Source organism: Sander lucioperca, chromosome 12 (assembly GCF_008315115.2).
Source record: "Sander lucioperca isolate FBNREF2018 chromosome 12, SLUC_FBN_1.2, whole genome shotgun sequence".
NCBI classification, from domain to species: Eukaryota; Metazoa; Chordata; class Actinopteri; order Perciformes; family Percidae; genus Sander; species Sander lucioperca.
The window spans coordinates 34590251-34611523 of NC_050184.1; the positions used below are offsets into that span (position 1 = coordinate 34590251).

General features: G+C 41.4%; 1 protein-coding gene across 5 annotated transcripts in view; it reads left to right on the top strand.

Annotated features, from left to right (window-relative positions):
* Positions 1-21273, top strand: part of plekhg5b (pleckstrin homology domain containing, family G (with RhoGef domain) member 5b) — a 93815-nt gene that overhangs the window by 66144 nt on the left and 6398 nt on the right. For all 5 annotated transcript variants that reach the window (XM_031290506.2, XM_036008503.1, XM_031290509.2 and 2 more), the window contains 5 exons: positions 1-46; positions 14406-14597; positions 15965-16129; positions 18135-18230; positions 19550-19750. The exon at positions 1-46 is cut by the window's left edge and continues 121 nt beyond it. In XM_031290506.2, the coding sequence (XP_031146366.2) occupies positions 1-46; positions 14406-14597; positions 15965-16129; positions 18135-18230; positions 19550-19750 (700 nt within the window). The remainder of the gene's footprint in view (positions 47-14405; positions 14598-15964; positions 16130-18134; positions 18231-19549; positions 19751-21273) is intronic.

A 21273-nucleotide genomic window follows, 5' to 3' on the forward strand; every position in this document is an offset into this window, starting at 1 on the left:
GGTGGAGCATGGATCTCTGGGACGCAGAGAAAGCGTGGATCTGCTGGTGAGTTTGACGTGGCCGAACAGGACGGTAGTGTCACTTGGCGGTGGATATAATATTGCTCATTGTTTGTTAAGGATCCCCGTTAGTCATCACCGTAGTGAAGACTATTCTTCCTGGGGTTCAACACAAGACAAACATAAACAAATGTTATAAACCAACATACACATTGCTATATCAGAACAATGAAAACCTCTTGAATTTTATAAAACAAAAGGCGTTATATTTATGTGACGCGCCAGCTAACAACTGTCTCTCCGACTCATCAAACCAAACTACACCACCCCCTTTAAACCACACACAAACACAGACACACCCAGTGACTCGCACTGTTTTGCCACACCCTTTACTTTTTTTTTCCATAACTTCACCTCTTTCTTCACTCCCATGATGCTTTTGGGCCAGAGTAGTATCTCACGGTAATCCCACCATGACCTCATCGTATTGCATTACCTTTATCTGCCCAGCACAACCCTGGGAATGTATTTTTGGGATTTCCGCTTCAGTCTTCTGCCAGCTGTGTGTGTGTGTGTGTGTGTGTGTGTGTGTGTGTGCGCGTGTGTGCGCGTGTGTGCGCGCGTGCGCACACTCGTGCACGTGCGTGCCAGCCTGTGAGGTGCTGCCAAATGAAACCCTCGAGTCTCATATGCTGGCGATGAGTTCACTCAGAAACACTCTGTGCCACTTCAGCACTTCCTGCCGCTACAGGAAGTGGTTGTTTTGTTACTGATGAGGGACGCTGAGAGGCTGACTCAGACCTGCAGGATCCGGATCCACTCGGCTGCGAAACATGGAGCGTGGAAAACAGAGCAGACAGTCATCGGGTTCATGTTGTGGCACATAACTCTGGGACACGGGCAGTTGTTGGCTCTTAAAGGTGATGACGCTGTCTTTCCTCATGCCTCTTTGCATTAGTTTTAGCAATAAGACACGTTGGCCATTCCCATGATCCCTACAGCTGCAACCAACAATTATTTTTGATTATTGCTTTATCTGTTGATTATTTATTTTGATTAGTGGAAAAAAAAATGCCCTTCACCCGTTCCCAGAGCCCGAAGTGACACATTGAGTGTTTGCAATGCCCCGCCCACCTTAGTTACTTTTGCTATACTGTAGTGCATTTTCAGGCTATATCCAAACCGGACATTTTTGTGTTTTTTTAAAAGCGTTTTGAAAGAAAAATGATCTCTCAGTCCACTCAAGCGTTTTAGCTGGTAGCAGAACGAATTCTAATATTCATAGTTTTCACGTGAAGACACGGCAAAAAAATGAAGATTAGTTCTGCTACCGAGCTAACACCGTACAGTCTATGGCTAAAATGTGTGTGTGGGCGGAGATCTTTAAAAAAAATAAATTCAAAAACATGAATTAACACGCATATCACATGACCATTCGCCCCCACCCCGAAACCTGCGGTCCTCAGACGCTGGCCGGCTCTCCGTTCCCCACACCAGACTCTGTACCCTCCGAGACGGAGCCTTTAGTGTTGCATCCCCACCCATCTGGAACACCCTCCCTGCAGATATTCGAAATGCTACATTTTTAAGAAAACTCCTGAAACACCACCTGTTTACCACAGCCTACAACCTCCCTTAGCTTAGCCACAGTGACTCTGTAAAGTGGCCTTGGGTTTCATGGAAGGCACTATATAAACAAAAGTTATTATTATTATTACCTAACCGATAAGACTGACTGACTTGCGTTGTTGTTACCGAAGCCCTCCGTTTGGGTGTGAAAAAAAGACAACATTTCTTTTCAAGTCTGTGATATTTTCCAACGCACCTACACGGAAGAATTGTTGGATGTGCAAATTGTGTCTTCTTCGACTTATGGTTGCCAAGCTATGATTGGACAATCGCTGTTTAGGGGAGAGCTTGTTTCTGAAACCCAAAAGATATTCCATTTACAGAGAGAATAGCAGCTTTATTTCCAACAGCTTCACTGGGCTCACTGGGATGGCTTGCTCTACACCGGTAACACAATTTTCAACAGTGGAATATTTTATAATAAAAATTATAGATGAACAATTGACATTGCTTCCTCTGGATGACAGTACCATCACTGAAGAGGAGCTGAGCAAAGTGGTTGCTTAGCAACATCGGGTCCCGTAGGACCAGCGATTTGTGTTCGGCACAATAATATTTACATGAACAGTTGTATTGTCACTGGCGTGTATTATTGCCAGATGTTGAACAGCTGCTCAAACTTGAATCACCATAATGCCGTCATCCACGGGTCCTCTGGTAGCACGAGTGCGTACATTTACATACTACAGATATGAAGTCTTTAAAAAAAACCTCGACCCATTCCATATTGGATCACATCCTGGACACATGAACACTCTTCTTTGTGCTGCGATGTTTGCATCACTGCCGCTGCTGTGTGCATGCACGCGGTGATCACCTCTTTAGTTTACACTTGATTAACATTTGTTTATTTACTATTAAAACTGTCTTGTGTTGGTACATCATTGGAGAAAAATGATGAGAACCACTGCCTTAACCTAAAGTATAAGTGCCAATCTCTTTGTGATAAACTGCCCCAAACTGTAGTTTTCGTTTGGAAAGTGTCTTCTCATTTTCGGCGTTGGCTCAGGTTTAGGCTTTGAGCTTGTGAGCTGCTGCTCTCTTATGTGCTTGAAACAAGTCATTGGTTGGGAAACACCCTTGGGACAAGTCTAGACCCACTTCCAGGTGAGTTTAATTGTGTGTGTGCGTGTGTGTATGTGCACACACTGTAAACGGACTTGTTGATGTCATCGTTGCTTTGGGCGAGGAAACAGGTATAGGCTCAGTCACAGCATTTTACTGCCATCTGTGGCGGGGAGGCACTGAGGTTACTCATCAAGCGAGACATAAACACTGGAGGTTGCTGAGGAAAGCAGAGTTTTAGTCACACAGTATCTGACCTCCTGCCACTGCGTGGAATTTGTCGTATTTTATTTTATTTGTGCCTTAAAACTACCGACACTGTTTATGTTTATTTCTTTATTTGATCAGGGACAATGCACAAAAAACATTAGTCTAAAAAAGAAGAGATGTCATGTGCCAGGTTATAGCAAAAAATGCTAATTTCCACCCGCAGTCCCTGGACAGGTTGATGTTATACTTACAAAAGTTCATGTGAACTGTGATTCCTTTCAAGGGATTTTGCCAAAGAATGACAATGTAGCCACACTGCAGTATGCTAATGACTTGTCAGGTTTATTGACTGAAATGTGGAGAGAGTGGTGTCAGTGATAAGTGCAGTCCTCAGGGGGGCAGTGGTGTGCTGCTTCTGATGCTCTGATGGAAGCTGCTGCATCTGTTGGATATCTGTGAACATCCATTGAGCTTCTGACTGTTAGTGTTGTCTGCACTGTTGCACTCTGCGCCGTAGCTGTATGGAGTTACAAAAGATATTTCCGTGGAGCTAAAACAATCGGTTGATTCATCGATTAGTCGACAGAAAATGGGACATCACTTGGATGTTTGAGCTTCACTGTGCAGAATGGTGGCCGTGCAGTTTGATGCCAGAAGGCTGTTTTATCTGCTGAAGGGGGGAGAGTTTCTGTGCACTCACCATACTGTCTATGGCGCTCACCTTAAATCTAAAGCTGAAGACATGTACGTGCAGGATTTTGTGACCGCCAATCATGGTCCTGTATACAACTTACACACGTGTGATGTGGAAACTTGAAATGCACATACGTTGAGAATGAACTTTTTAGTGAAGTAGGAGACGTCCGGCAGTTAAACTTTTGCAATCAACAAGTTTTGCATATTCATTGAGTCTGGATTCAATAATGAGGGAGAAGATGCAATTTTTTAAAGAATTTTTGTCAAGGTATTTGTACTTTTTTTTTGTGGATAAATATATCGGACACAAATTATTTTTTTCAAAGCAGCGTATTTTTTAATGTCTTTTTACGAGCGGATCTCTTAAGCAAAAAAACCCTGGTTTGAACTTCTCAAATGTTAACATTTACCCTTTCTTTTATTATAGTAAATGTATAAGGGAATTTATTATTATAGTAAACTACTAATATATTTGGATGTTTGACTGCTGGTCAGGCAAAACAATCAATATGAATATGTCGTATTGGATATTTTGTAGGCCATTGGTTAATCGAGAAAGTATTCAGCCGAGTTGTTTGAATAATAAAAAGAATCGTGAGTTGCTGCCCCACATTTTTCTGTCTTTGTATTTGAGAATGACTCGTACATTATTACACTGTCAGAGTCTCCTGCTGCCATAGAGCTCATGCTCACTGAAGTCTATTGGATACTTTTGTCTTTAACAGACTCGACAGCAGAGCCCCGGTGATCCGTGTTGGGTGCCAGCCCATATTTTATGAAAGCTATTTGGAGGACAAAAGCTCTACTTGGACATGTGGGCACCGAGTGCGGTCTTTGAGTTTCTATGGCAGCAGCTTTGGCACTCGCCATTAAAAGCATGCGTGCCTGCTTATTATGGAATCAAGGGCTTTGCTCAAAGAAGTTCAGATATTTGCCTAGTGACCGGATTCATGGCCTGGCATGGCAGCGGCTTGTGCCAGGCTTTAGAGGAAACGCAGCCAAGTCCTGTCCTTTTCTGTATAGAGTTACTCTTTTGTTTCAATGGGCTATTTCATGTTTTTTATTGCGTGCATGTTACATTTTATAGACTCTGGCAGCATTGTGATAGGCTGCAGAGAGCTTTGATGATCCAAATTGATTATTTCACAACGGGGAGCCTCGGCCAAGCTTTGCGATTGGTCGAAGACGCATTCCAACCTCGCTGATAGTTCCCACAATGCACCGCTTCCCCTTACAATACCAGCAGTCTATCAATTGACCTAAAACAAGTTCAACTTTTAACCTGCATGGCCTCAGTGTGCAATTAGAAAAACACATTTATAACCTCAAATAAAAAAAACTCAACATCCTGTATTTGACATAGTGGATGAGATCCACATTCATCCGGGAATCATGTTTTGCTGCAGCGTTCGTTTTAACCAAAGTAAAACTAAAATCTGTAAGTAAGTAAGTAGCTGTGACTCATTTTAACTGTTGAAGTCATTTATCCCCGGGGTCAGGGCTCAGGATGTTTTAGGTCCATATGCAGAGCAATAGGACGTCAGGTTGGAGCAAAAATAAAACTTTATACACAGGGGACTTAAAAAAAATCTGCATTGCTGTTACAGTATTACAGCAGCTTTTGGAAACACACACTGTTCAGGCACTCGCTTGTGTTTCCTTTTTCCTGAGAACAGAAACTGCAGGTTTTACAGTTGTCATAAAGATAACTCAACCGTCTGGGACCTTGTGATTTTCAGTAGGCACGTACAGTATATTGACCCTCGCTCTCTGACAGCTTTTATATATAACACACGACTATCAGTTGCCATAGCACGCTAAATACAACAAATAAAGTGGCGGGCCAACTCTGGCGCTCTCTCTGAATCCAGTTAAATACATAAAACCCATGCAACAGGGTACACTTACAGTAAGATGATTTGATCCAGAGATTGGCCAGGATCACATTACAGTTTGCAGATGGATGCTTTTGGCTTTCCCAGGGAGTTAATGTCAGGTAATGGATCCTCCATATGTTTCATCAGGCATCCCATAATGCACTCCTCCATCACAGAAAGGGAAAGCCTTACAAACTAAATTCTAGAGAGCAGACCTCAATACTTGTGTGGTACCAACTGAAATGTGTCTTTAAGTTTTTATGCACCACAAAGAAGCCATTGAATTTCTAGTCAGATTTGTAATCTTTTTTACCTATATTAAGATTAGGTGGTTCCAATCTACCAACCTATTTTAAGATCAAGATTTTGCCAATTTTCTTTAAGATATATATTATATTAGATACTGTATTGCGATTGACATTTGAGAAATGTTTTTTTTTTTTTTAAATAAAGCTGTATTTACACAAAGTATTTTGCTGTCGTTCCTGAAACTCAGATGTCGTGTCCTCGTTGACTTGTTAAATGACTTAAAGCTACATTGTGTAAGAATTTCTCCCATCTAGAGGTGAAATTGTATATGACAACCAACTGAATATTACTTTCTAGCCCCTCCCATTCCAATCGCGTTTTAAGTCCTACGGTGGCCGAACCCGAAATTAGCTCTTAGTATCTCCATCGTTTACACGCAGCTGTTCTAGCCACTCCAATATTAACTTTGGTCTTGTTGCTTTGCCTGTCGCGTTGTCGTTTTAATTCTCTTTTTCGCTTCCCTGGCGAGTAATCTCCCCCTGGCATTCGTCACGGTGCCACTGAGTGTAAAAGGGCGAAAGGCGGAGGTATGTCCCTCTTTGGCTAATGTATTTTAAAGATGGAGGCACAACATGCCGGCCGTCATTCGAGCGATTCACTCGTATGTATTCTGAATGATTCTAAATGGCAGATTCTACGCTTACGAGAATACTTTGATTAGTTGGTGGAAGTAATTACGCATGAATGAGCACATATTTGTGAAAGAACAAAGGGTTTTTTACGAAGAATCAACTCAAAACAATTACACAATGTAGGTTTATGACTAGTTGTTGTTGTTGTTGAAGCAAGATATTTTGAGACGTCACCTTTGGTTCTTAGGGAATTCAGATTGCGAAAATTCCCCCTCCCCCCCATTATTTCCTGACAATTTATAGATCAAACGATGAATTGATGAATCACAACAATGATCTGAATCCTTACTTTCGGTCGTACTGTGTGATGTTTTCACACACCGGAATATTTGCCGAGACTGCTGGCTTTGCCTCGGGCGTGAACGAGTTTGTTATGTAATATACAGGGGAGGTTGATGTTGTTGTTTTTTATAATAGATAAGGACTCACTGAAATACATTCAATGACAAAAGCTCCAAAAAAGACACTGATAACAACATTTCAGCTGGCGAGACAATGAAAGGAGTGGCAAGTGTCTCGTCTTCTTACTGAGAAATGCACTAAACCCGAAACAGAGTGACACATGCGTTTTCTTCACTGCACTGGGTCTGTGCTTTGAATTATATTGTATTAATGTAGTAGAATTTGGCTCACACAATGCTCTCAGTGTGCTTTGTTTGGCAAGGCGGAAGACGTTTGGCAGAGGCAATTGTCATTATTTATTTCCTCTTTTTCAAACTGGGTCATACAGAATGTTTATCCCCCATCTGCATTACACAACTGTGGATGGTAATGCATGGACATTGTTCCAAAGCCGGGCTATCGCAACCAACAACAGCCTCTTCTTCTCTCTACTATTTGGCCTCTCTGATAGCTCACATTGGGGACAATTGTCGACGAACACAGAGCCACTTTGAATGACAATGGATGAATGAGTGGCAGTCACACAGGCCTTCATTGAACTGAAACATGAGGTGTTCCACACAACAGTCAGTATAGTTTGTTAATAGAGTGAGAAGTATCGGGGATTGAGTTGATAAGGTCTTTGACATAAATGTTAAGACTAAGAGTTTGCTTTCAAGTGTGCATGCAGTTTAATTGTAACCCCGGATCAGTGCCTGTATGTAAAGTCAGAACTGACAGAAAACATGTGAGTTATACCGTAATACAATATAGAAATGTTTGTATATAAACTAGATTAATTTTAGTATATCAGAGCTGCAGCGATTTGTCGATTTAATCAGTTAATCAGCAAATGAAGCTGCGACTGTTTTCAATCAATGTGTCGTCATTTTTTAAGCAAAAAAAAAATAATATTTTAGCTTCTCCAATCTGAGGATTTGCTGCATTTCTCAGTTTGATATTCTTGTAAACTGAATATCTAAGGGCTCTGGATTGTTGGTCGGACAAAACATGACGTCTGAAGACATTTATTTCAGACTCTGGGAAACTGTGATTGAAGTTTTTCACGTTTTGCGCGAGATTTAATAGCTTCAAATAATTCATTTAATAATTCATTTAATAACTGATCATTATTGAAAATGCAACTCGCTCCCGCTTGTGTTACTGTTCTAATATTAGAATAAATTAACACATTTCGGTAACACTTTACGTGACGGTATCGACATAAGAGTGACATGACACTGTCATGAACACATGAACCCTAACCATAACTTACTAAAAGAAGCGTTATGTCATAAAAGTTTATGACTTGCTTATAATGTTTATGACACGTTCATGACCGTGTCATGTCACTCTTATGCAGATAACTTCAAGGTACTTTACTTTAAGTAAAGTGTAACCCACATTTCTAAAGAGTGAATTGTCCAGTCTCTGTGTGTGAATTAAGATGACTCAGATTTTGTCAGCACACACTGTTATTAAACTAATTATTAATGAAGTGCTGGGAGACTATTATTATTCCCCATATGGCGTGGGAGGAGCTACATGCTGAGAAGGCTGAGGAGGTGTGTGTGTGCTGGAAAAGGTGTGTGTGGTTGTGTTGTGTGTGTGTGTGTGTGTGTGTGTGTGTGTGTGTGTGTGTGTGTGTGTGTGTGTGTGTAAAGACAAAGAGCTTCCCCTGATGCCTATGAAGGTGGAGATTACTGCAGGGTGAACAATCACCTTTTCTACTACTTAATTGTGTGACCGTTGTACTGCAGTACACACAGTATCTGCAGTGAAGTAGCTGCGATGCTTTTTGTCTGCATTGTGATTTCCTGGAAATGGATTCTTCATCTCTTTTGTAATTACCTCTGAGCTTTTGCTTTTGTTTTTACTCAGACCTCCCTTTTTTTTTTTTTTTCATATTTGGTGATTTTTTTGTTTTGTTCCGTGGAAACATGGTTCGTTTTGCTCGTCTGTCATCGTGGCGCAGCTGGGACCTGCTGCATGTGGACTCGGAGAGTCCTGAGTCACCTCCTGCTGAAACGAAAGCGACGGCGACTGACTGTCAGGTGAGACGTTTGCAGACACGTCTGCGTGCAGCGCTAGGGCTGATGTTGTGGTTTGATAAAGTAGCCGTTCTTTGCTGCTTCTGTTGGCAGTAGCAATCATGTTTTGGAGCTGCGACAGTTATTAGTCGATCGAAAAGAACATTTTTTTGATTCATAATTTGTGGTTTATATAAAAGGCATTTTTATTTTGGAGAAATAACAACAACAAAAAAACATTTGTTGGTTCTAGCTTCTCAAATATTAGGATTTTCCTTGTCATACATACAGTAAACTGAATATGTTTGGGCTTTTGAAGACGTCACCTTGGGCTGTGGGAAATTAAAACGGGAGGCCACTTTTCACTTATTGTCTGACAGTTGACATACCAAACGATTAAGCAATTGATCCGCAATGAAAAGAATTGTTAGGTGTAGTTCTTACATATTTGAACTTGATTCATCTTTGACCTAATTTAATGTCCCATACAAAAAAAAAAAAAGATCAACCATCATCCTTTTGGTTTTGTTTTCACCAATCTAATCTGCTCTGCTGGAGCATCGTGTTTGTGTATTGGCTGAGGTGTGATAGCGGCTGAGATCTCATTATGTTAGCTGCTATGATGATGGGGGGTCAAGTTAAAAGGAGCAAAGTCTCATCTCTCACCTCGGGCTGAAAGCTTGTGGTTGTTTTTGTGCCACTGTTGTGGCACTCCATCAGGTCTTCATTATTGGAATTGAAACGGCCACGAATCATGTCTCTTAACGTTGTTCAAACTCTGTTGATTCTTTTGAAAAATCAGTTGAAGACTTTATTTAAACGGGCTTTTAGTTAGACGAGGGGTTTTATTGCTGTCTGATTTTATGTACTTATGTTTTCCGTTGTGTTCTTATGTCTTTTATTTATTGCACTTTGTGATTTTTATCTGGGAAAAGTGATATATAAATAAATACTTACTTCCTTACATGTATTGACCACCGGGGGGGGGGGTTATTTTAGTTTCCATTTCCTGGTTTTGTGTGTGTGTGTGTGTGTGTGTGTGTGTGTGTGTGTCTGTGTCCAGGCTTTCAGGAAGGACAGTGTCACGCTGCTTTCCCATCATTAATCAACCCACCTGATCAAGGCGAGTTCTTATCAGTTAACTAACATAAAGGGGGGGGGGAGGAACAGAAAGAGAAGTGTGGGGGCTTTGCTCTTTTTCTGTCACCACTTATTTTAATACAATCCCTCCCCATTTAAAGATTTTCTCCTTTCCAGGCCAAGGTTAATGCCACAAACCCCGGTGATAAGATAAGGCTGTGAGGGGACACAAGGCTTGATATCGTTAGTGTGACTGACCCCCCTCCCCCTCCCAGACCCACTGCACCGGCTGCAGTCCCCACAACGAGTAACAGAAGAGAGCTAACTAACCTCTGTCCCGAGTGACACGTTTACACAGGAGGAACAAGGGAAACCTTGTAAACATAATTAGACAGACAGACACTATATACACGGCTTACAGTTTACTATGAGGATGTATTTGCTTGGGCTGAAGTAAATTGTTTTAGTGTTATTACCCGCAGAAATATAATCAACGTTATTAAAATGACTAGTTTTAGGGCTTCAATTTTTTTTTTTTTTTCACGGTGAATTGTTTAGTCTATCAAATGTCAAATACATTGTGACAAATGCCCATTGCAGGTTCTGAGAGCACAAGGAAACATCTTCAAATTGCTTGTTTTGTCTGACCAACAGTTAAAAAAACACCCCAGAGATATAGAGTTCACAAAGATGTTTTAAAAACGGCACGTTTGTAAAGCTGGAACCGGAGATTAAACAATCCAAAAGATTGATGGATTGTCATAATAGTGACAGAAAATGAATTTTTCTATCGATTAACTACAAGTAGCTTCACCTCTGCAACGTTTCCCTACTTTTCTTCTGCTCCTGAAGGAGGTAATGTGCTTGTGCTTATCTGCCGGGGATAAGCAGCTTATTAAATGTGCTGAAACATGCAAGTAAACAAAGGGAATTTCCCGTCTGGTCATTATCGGGGGCATTTCTTTCTCGGTCCTTGTTTTGGCCAGCTAGCATGGCATTGTTCAAAGGTCTCCAGGCAAAACAGTGATTTGAGATAGCGCAAAGAATAGTGGAGCAACTTCAAATAAGAGTTCAGAATGAAGCGTCCCGTCTGTTTACAGTCGCCCTGTAATTGTCTTGTTTTTTTTTATTCAGGTAATTGCATAAGTAGTGAGTGGTTAGTTGTTGAGACTGACCTAAAGAGAACCAGGATGTGTGTTTGAACCAGGGAGCTCCCTACAAGCTGTCACCCCGACTCCACCTCCAAATATTCAGATCAGCCACCCTTTTTTTTTTCCTTTTTTTTTTTTTCGCTCCAGCCCTGCCTCCTCTTTCCTGCCCGACACAATGAGGCAGGATCCTCCTGGTTGCTATGACTTCGGGCCAGTGTCTGTATGAAATGCAACCACTGACTGTTTGGACAGCAGGGCAGGACAGAGACACATCCCCGTTCAAAGAGAAGCTGCTGTCGGGCACGGCAGGACGCGGCCGCCAGACACCGCAACACCAACCCTGTCAGCTGGAACGGGTGACGCCTGAAGACCGAATGAAGTTCAACACAAGTCTCTTGACGGGGGGGAAATAATAGTAACGTGGCGGTGTTACAGTCGTCACTCAGCTGCTCGGACTGATTCGGCGTCATAAGTCGGCAAGCCGTGGATGCGTGCGTTTCTCACGGTGGATGTGGAAAGAGAGCTAGCGAGAGACAGAGGAGGCGAGAAGCTGAGGGAGCGCAGCAGCTGGTTCCAGAATGGGCTGCGATCCATGAATCCAATTGAAGGATTAGGATGGTTTTTGTTACTTTTGACATGCCTCTGGCTTCAATGGTGAGCACTGTTAACGTGGTGGGAAACTGTCGGTCGCTTCTATCCCTGTGTCCTTTTTTAAAAAATTAGACTTCCTGGCCTTTCTCTGATTCTTTGGGAAACTAGTTTCTCGGTAAATATGCTTGCTTTCTCGATCTGTAACTGCAGTACATTTATTTTTAAGTTTGTCAGATTTATATTCACGAAACACTAATTAGATAGCATTTTTCTGTCTTTATCGCATCTGTTTTAAATCTTTCGAGGTATGAGCCAGCTCTTTGCAGAGTGCTGTCAGGTACCGCGAACACAGACTAAAACTAACCAGGTTTCAGTTTGCCCGGCGGCGGGCTGTCAGTAGCACAGGGGCCAGACTTTCCCCCCCGTTTGTCCATGGAGACTGAACACTTCCTGACACCTGTGTCCTTGGCCCAGATTTCCCCCCTAAAAAAAAATCCGTAAATGGGTCCAGGCTTGTTTCCCTTTCACCGCAGCGACTTTCAATTTGTCCCATTTCCCCTTTCACTCTAGTTTGGGTTTTAAAGCCAACATGTCAAGCTTTAAGTCACTTTCCTCTTCGGCCATTATCGTTTAGAAAAAGATAAAAGGACTAAAAGCTTTTCAAAACCTGTAGGAGGGGACCCCCCCCACACACTCAGATTTACTATCTTGTTATGCAACTCTTGTGTGCCTTTACTCTAGTGAAGTGGTTTCACAAAGGTCTGGGCATTTTCTTCCTAAAATGGGAATCTGTGCAATGCAGGAGAATTTGACCAGAGCTATTCATAACTTTTAACTGATATACTTTAATAAGTCTTTATCTGAAGTGTAATGGAAGGTGTTTACCTCTAGTAGCTGTGATGCACAACCTCAGAAGCCTTTTCCGTCTGCTTGTTTGTGCAGTTTGTCTCCATTTATTCAAAGCTTGACTGTCCTGTTGTTGTCCCCCTCATTGTTCCACTTCCAGTTTGATCTTCTCTGTGTTCTTTCTATCCAGCCTCCTAAATTCAGACGATGGAAGAGAGGGGTCAGTTAAAAAATATTGATATGCTCATCTTTTAGTTATTACCACATGCTTACAGCAATAATATTGCAATGAGCTTTACCAGCGGCGGCGAGTGCTTTGCAGACTTTCTGTGGCCGAGTGGCATTTTGACAAGGACGAAGACTGCGTGGAATGAAAAAGACGTGAAGAAGATCTCCGTTTTCTGCTGCGTCAATTTTATTGACTTGACTTTTTGTTTCAAACTGTCCATCACAAGTCCAACAGTGTTATCCGAGTGCAATGCTAAACCAGTGTAGAGTAGGGCAGGGCGATATGGAGAAAATAAGATATCACGATATTTTTGACCGAATACTTCGGTATCGATACTGCAAGCGATATTGTCGGGTTGACTATTGGTGGTTTAACAAAATATTTGCACAAGAGATTTTTTGATAATAATCATAAGATATACTTTATTGTCCCCGAAGGGAAATTTGTTTTGGACAATGTCCGTTCCGCAAGACAACACAAAATACAGAAAAGAAGCATCTCTCAACACATACTCTCATGCAACACACAACATGCTCTCATATACATTGGACACGTACCTATATAGTAAGCACATTGACTCCTTCTTTCAGTGGCAGTTGTTGATTGAACAACCCTGTCGGCTGCATTCTCCGCAATAAGTATATATCATGACTATATGGCAAATAATAGAACAGCTAGAACAGTCTGGTAAGTTACTTACTGCAATGCAGCTTGTAAAACCAGGAAAAGACACTTATGCCATATCACGATATTCAAAATCCAAGATGATTTCCAGCCTCATATTTCGATATCAGTATGATATCGATATATGGCCCAGCCCTAATGTAGAGTACTCTTAGAAAGCTTTTTAACCAGTCTCATGATGTGTTATTTACTGTATTGATATCATTTGATATGTGTCATTTAAGGACCTCCTTTGAAACCTATACGTGTTTTGGTTGCATTTTTTGTGTGTGTGTGTGTGTGTGTGTGTGTGGAGGAAGGGGGTGATCGGTGAAAGAATTTCGTTGAAATGGCCGGTCAGTTTCAGCAACATTGTCAGTGTCCTGGAATGTAAGTTCCTTGTCACTGTGTTTGAAGTGTGTGTGTGTGTGTGTGTGTGTGGGGGTGTCAGTGGCCTGACTCCCCAGCAGCAGATTCCTCACTCTAACGGCAAAAACAACTGCTTCCTCAGATACTGAGGTGGCCCCTGTTTGTTTGCTTTGCCGCTGCTCGTAAAGTGGACTGAGATTTCATGAGTGAGGCTGCGCGGCAGGGCCTGCTGACAGGGTAACAATGGAGGGGGGGGGGGGACAATGGCCAGACTCTGGCTGTCTGTTCTTATGGAACAACCTCCCGCCTGCTCCTTGTGATGTAATGGGCATGCACCGCGAGGAAGTAGCAGTCCTTCCCTCTCCTGTTTGTGTCTGATCATTAGGGTAGCTTTAACGGTCCTGCTGATGTCATCCCTCGCCCAGAATTCCCCTCTGATTTCCTGTTTATCCTGTCCTTGTATGTTTCTCTCTTTCCTTCATTGTCTCTTTCCTTTCCGTCTGACTGGAAACTTCTGTCCTTCCTCTTGAGGTGGCAAAATCCCTCAAGCCTTCTCTGCCTCACGTCTTCTTTCATTTTCTGTTATTTAAGTTGTTCCTTTTTACACACTGTAAATGTAAATGTCTGTCCTCCTCTCCGACTTGCAGGGTCAGGCTCGACGGAGGAAGAACATGACAGAGTTCCTGGGAGAGACTAATATTCCTACCCCGGAATCTCTGGGACAGATCGGTGGCTCTCTGCCCGGCATCGGGGGCGGTCCTGACAGCTGGAAGAACCGTGCCGCCAGTCGCTTCAGTGGCTTCTTCAGCTCCAACGCTGGAGCGGGGCCCTTTGGCAAGGTAACACTGATCAGACAAAGATCACATGAAATATAAGAGAGAGCGGTTTTAAAGCAAAGCACTTAAAGCACTTTCTCTTGGCTGTTAAACAGAAATTGTAAAAGCTGTTGGGAGCTCAGATTTTTTTTCTAAACAAACATTAAAAGCAAAGAAAACAGTAGCAGGCAGCAGTGGGAGGGGCTCGGGAGGCTGTATCCCCCCCGAGTTCTGGTGAGGTAATTTCCCTTCAAAGTCTCGTGTTGTTGGCTCACATACTTTCCTCTGGAAATGAGTAGGTGGAGGAAAAGCCTCCCTCAATTATATCTAACGTTTTCTTGAATTTAAAAACTCTGCTTACTCACACAAAAGCTTAAAGGAATAGAAAACCGCTTATATGCTCTTTTTTTTTGTGCTGAGTTATATGAGAAGATTGCTACTTCTCTTGACTGGCCAACAGTCGACTAACTTAGCCTAGCATAAAGACTGGAAGCAGGGGGAAACAGCTAGCCTGGCTCTGTCTAAAGGTAACCAAGTCTGCCTTCCAGCACCTCTAAAGCTCACTATTTACCAAGAAAGCGAAATCACAAAGTGTCAAACCTTTCCTTTTAACTTCTGTATCAGAGGTTTTTAACAATAATAATCATCATTGTTTATTCTAATAAAGCGCACACACACACGCCCACACGCTCCCATTGTATCTCCCCTCCCGAGGTCACATCCTGCACAGTAGCAGATGTCAGACGGAGACAGTATCTGTCAGTCACCTGTCACCGCCTGTCTCGTCTCTATTCACCCTAAACGTCCCCCTTAACCCCTCCAGGGCCAGAGATCCTTCACCAGGACCTGGACCTCCTGCACCCTCCATATTGTAGGGATGAACCACTGTCAGTCCCTCCTTTCACAAATTCACAAAACTTTGAAAAGAAGTGCTAATCTCTGAGCACGTTACTCTTAAATCGGTCGTACAGTTTCTCACCCATTAATGGACGTAGAACAGTACGTTTTCGAAAGGTTTCACGACCCATGAACCACTGGTCCATCTTCCCCCTCCACGCTGTAGCTTCTGCCCCCACTCTCTAGTCCCTCTATTGTTAAAGTGGTCTCAATGCACAGAGCTCATTTTCATAACTACGTAAGGGCCGCCAGACTGAACAAAGGCCTGAATGGCAGCTCCTGTTGGATTTAAGAATTACGGCGCCAGTAAGAGCAGGATTTACATGCTAATGCTTGGACTCATCTTTACTTACAGTTTGAGTGTGACAATAAAATTGACACACAAAGGACAGAAATGCACATTTAGTTTTGCATCTATTCTCGCTGTCATGCCGTTAACCTCGTTTAAACTAATTAGGCTTTTTTTTTTTTTAATGGTTTGTGTGTCATGGCAGGAGGCGGACCGTCTGGAGCTGCTCCAGAGCAAGCTCCACTCCTACATGATTTTCGGGCTGCCCAAGGTGCCTCGGCAGGTCTCCTTCCACCAGGACTCGTGGGAGGAGGAGGAGACAGACCTGGCCCTGGAGGACAGTTGGCAGAAGCTGCTGGACAACCCCGAGGTACAGCACACACAGGCAGGGTGTGTGTGGACGATAGTGTATACACAGACTGGAAGCTAAAATCATGTGGGGAAATCGTGTGGGGAAAGCAATTCATTGAGCTAAGATTATAAGCAAAAATTAAGAATTGTGTTCTTTTGATGTGTGAAACTTCCGAGATATTGTGCCTTCTTTCAATACTGGACACATTTCAAGTTAAAAATAAAAGAACACGTTCAACTAATACAAGTAACTTGCTAGGGACTGCAGGTGAAAATAAGCCTGCATGGCTAAATCTGGCACATTTACATGTTGGACTCTGTGCTCAAGTGCATTGTCCCTTTTAAATAAAGAAATCTAAGGGACTGTAAGAAAATGATTGGTGTGGGAAATAAAAAAGCAAGAGCCTCCACAGCGTTATAATTAATATTTTATTTGCACCTTTCCTTGACATCTGTCTATCTATCTATCTATCTATCTATCTATCTATCTATCTAATATAATGTGATTCACCATTTATAACTGAAAAGAGACAAAGCAAAAAGAATGGTTTAAGAAAATGGTATACCCTAATTGTAAAACCTAACATTCAACCTTGAAATGTTAATTCAATAATCATTTTCATTATTTATACATTTGATCCTTTTTTACAATTATTTTCTTATTATTTTAAGTGAGAATTGATTATAAAATGATAGGATCCTCCCCTACTCTCCCAAAAAAAGTCAGACTAATCCTCCTTCAGCATAAAGAAAAAGTGCATTACCCTTCCAGCCCTACTTAATAATTTTCATGCAATCCCTTATGAATGTTCACATAAACCAAAATTCACTGGCAGCTGATTACTACTACTTCTCGGTATGCGCCTGTCTCCTACTTCCTTATCATGTGTCTTTGTCACGCCTGCCCTGCCCTGATGCCTGCTTTCCCAGAATTCTGCTTATAACGCAGTTTACTATTGCACTGCTGTCCGTACCAGCACATAAATCATAACAGCCGTCGCACGCTGTCTTGTGACTACCACCTGTTAATGTGTACATGAATAATCAGGACAGCGATATCATCGCTCAGCTGCTGTACAGTGCCGCGTACTGGATGTGCTCTCACCCCCGACAGTTAGTTACATAAGCCATATTACCGACTTGATGGCTTAAACCGATGCTGTCCAGTAATAAAGTTGGTAATGTGAGGACCTGGAAATGATCAGAACAAGTTATTCTCGTTTTTGAGAGCATGAATTAAACATTTTTTTGTATGATGCATCCCTCATGGCATGACTCAACAACAACAACAGCGTCTAACAGCACAATATATTGACCTCGTGCAAATGTGAATAGCCTACATATAAACAATGGAAATTATATATATAGTCAAATCAAGTCAAATCTGAAACTTGTTCAAACTATGTTTGTCACAAACCATGACATAAAGGGCAGCAGAGAGAATAAATGATTATAATTAAGTTCACAATATTCACAGATTCTTTCATCTTTATCCACCTCTCTGTATCTTCCAGTTTCAAAATGTAGTGGCTATATACATTGTCTTATCTGTGCACAGAGGGATCTCTTACCTTCAGGCAAATTATACTTAAGTAAGTAAGTTAAGTTAAATAATTAGTTAATTATAACGTATTTTTCACATTCTTACACAAACAATATCTCCTGCACTTTGGCTTTTGCACGATAAGCGGATGTTCCGACCGACATTAGCAAAGAATTTCAATGAGACCGCTGTGTTTGCACAGCGGGGCTGCAGACACAGAGGGCTCTTTATTACATACTTTATTCTGATAGCTGTTATAAATTACTCTGCCTCTATAGTATTCACTGTAGGTAGGGTCATCAATTTTGCTAGACAGGATTTCGATGCACTTAGATCTTGACCTGATATTAACAGGTGAAATGTTACAGTCAGTGCACTACAGTTTATTTCACGGCTATGGACATTTGTGACATTCGGTCATGAGAAAATTCTGTGAATGTATTTGTTATATTTATTAATATATCTGTGTTTGTGTGTGCAGACATTGACAAGGCGACAGTTCCACCAGCAGGAGGCGATATGGGAGCTGCTGCAGACGGAGGCTACCTACATAAAGAAACTCCGAGTCATCACCGATGTAAGTGCAAACTACTGTAAAGATCATGTACTGATACAAGTCTGGCTGTTGTATAAGACAAACCGGCTTCTGTGCTGAGATAGATAGAAACACAATGAACCTGTTTTTTAAGGTCTAAGAATAGACGCTACTCAGTAAAGCCGCCCACACATGATCCGCGGTAAAAGCGCTCTGTGCTGGCTGTGCCATTGTTTTCCTATGGGCAGAGCCCGACTAGGCGGAGCGCTACCCTTGGAGTGGCGCACCACTCGAAACTGCAACTGCAAAAAAATTTTCAACTTTGATCTTTCAAAGCGCAACCAATGAGATTTTAGGAGGACATCAAACTGATTCTTGTTCAACCTGAAAAATGATTGGAACCTCTCGTCGTGGCACCTTAGCTCTCTAACCAAGTTATCCGAATCCATCTGAATTCAACGGCAATTGCCAGGGTGTTCTTCAGAATTAAACTCATATACATTGTACAATTAAACCATATACTGTATAAAATAACAGGGTTTCCCCCAGTGTATTGCAAGCCTTGTGGCCCACCAGGCCTAATAATCATAATTTCAAATCTTATCAAATGTTAGCTTTTGACACGAACACGGCTCCAATTCTATTTTTATTTAAAGAACACAAATGTTTTTACGTACAAATGAATATATAGAGAGAATATAAATATATTGGCTCCATACGCAGAAATGTTTATTTGGGATTTTTAAGTAATTTTAATACAGATGATGAAACTGTTTAATACTCGTGTTTTTAATTTTTTTAATTCTTTCGTCCGTTTGTTGTTTAGTTTTAACCAAAGTGTGAAGGTCAAAGTCAAGTATGTAGAGCCCATATGGAATCTGTCCTATAGGTTTTTTAAATTCTCAATTTCATGATTCCGTCCATGATTCTGTTATCACAGAAACTATTGGGCTCTACATTAGTGCTGCCATCAGGCTGGGACTGGCCCTTGTCAAAAAAGACACTTGCCACCTGGCTAAACAACTTTTCTGGGGGGAAACACTGTTAAATATATCTTTAAAATAAACATAGTCTATGGGTTTATTTCACACAAAACAGTCTGACTGCAGTTGTTGCCTAGCAACAGGCTTCCTTGCGCATTGATTGATTCTTTGTATACCTGTGCGACGCTTTGCCTCTGCGCTCTACCTAGTGGAGCGCAACGAGCAAATATTTAATCATGGGTAGGCGGCTTAATCCCAAGAAAAAAACAGTTGTAACCTGTGATTCGTAAAGTGATAACCTTTGGCTTTAAAGGCTTTATGTCAGCTTAGTGTCATAAAGAAAATGTATAAACTCCTATTCTTTTATCTTTTTTACAGCTGTTCCTGTGTGGGCTGCTGAACCTGCAGGAGTGCGGTCTGCTGACGGAGGTGGAGCCCGCCAAGCTGTTCAGTAACATCCAGGAGATAGTCCGCCTCCACACAGCCCTGTGGAACCAGGTCATGCTGCCCGTCCTGGAGAAGGCCAGGCAGGGCCGCACTCTGCTCGACCCCACGGACCTTTACCACGGCTTCCAGACGGTCAGTTGGAAAACACATTGTAAAATATATACCAATATCTCCACAGGTACCGCAAAGAAAGGGTTATCAAGGAACCATGACCCTGTGGACCTACTACACGGCGCTGATCAGTTTGTGGCTTTGTTAACCAGGCTAATGAGTCATTTAACAGGCTAATTCATGATTCATTCCTGTACTGGTGGTCTTAGTCAAACCCACCGACCTCGACCAAAGTCTTCTGTGTGGTTAAAGCTGGGCTTATAAGCTGTGTCTTGGATAAAATGCTCAATCATATGGAACCAATAGAAGGCAGTAAAAGGTTATCAGAAAACCGGTTATCAGAAAAGGTTGTCAAAAATATAACTTGATGCATCCATAAATAATATGGTTAGTGAGATGGAGTGTAAAAAAGAAACCTAAAAACTCAAACTTTTTCCTAAGGTGTATGATTTGATCTCTTCTCTCTCATAATGTTAAACTAAACAACACACTTCTGATTTCTGTTAGCTAGTTTACCTCTTGAGCTTCAGCTTGTTGGCTGTAACGCTTTAGCTACTGTTACAAAAGTTTATACGACTGTGTGTGATGTGTGACACTACAACAGTACACACTGTATGGATGAATACTATCTGCACTGGCTGTGTGTAGTTTAATGATGAAAGTTAGCTTCAGCGACATCAGCTGGAAAGGCTAGTGCTAAGCATGTTTCGCTAGCACCATTTACAGGTAAGCTACACAACACAGTCCTCTTTTTGCTTTAATCCATATTCACCGCTGATGTTATAAGGCTGTCTTAGAAAGTTAATATCAACTGATTGAAGGTTACAGGAAAAGTAAAATGTATTGCTGTGTATTTCTTTTCACGATCCATTTTGATTATTCAGCCACCTGCAGTGGTGTAAGTACATTTCCTCAAGTATTGTACTTGAGTACATGCCACTTTCGACTTTTCTTCTCCACAATTCAGAGGGAATTATTGTACTTTATACTCCACTACATTTATTTGAAAGCTATAGTTACTTGTAGATAAAGATTTTACATACAAATGCAATGCTCATTTTATAAAAGTTAATGCATTTCTGTAGATTAAACTACCAAACACTATATCAAGTAGTTCAAATTGGCGTCACATTGAATAACAACAAAATACTGCTTACATTATCACAACTATAAGCCAATTGTGATATAATATAATATTATTTATACTTTTGTACGTTTTGCTGATAATACTTCTGTACCTTTACTTGAGTCACATTTTGAATACAGGACCTTTTTTTAAAAAAATAATTTTTAGGGATTGGAGTACATTTACTTCAAGGATCTGAATACTTCCTATTATTCAGCAATGTTTTCAGTTATATTTCTGACTTTGATAACCTTGCAACGTTTTTGAGATGCATGAACCTAAATACCACATACTGTTTACAGGGGCCAAATGTTTATCACAGTTTTTATTGCAGTTTTGTGTGAATGCAACATGAAAAATGAACCTTACCTGAAACAGAACCATATATATATATAAATAAATAAATTAGCCAGTACCC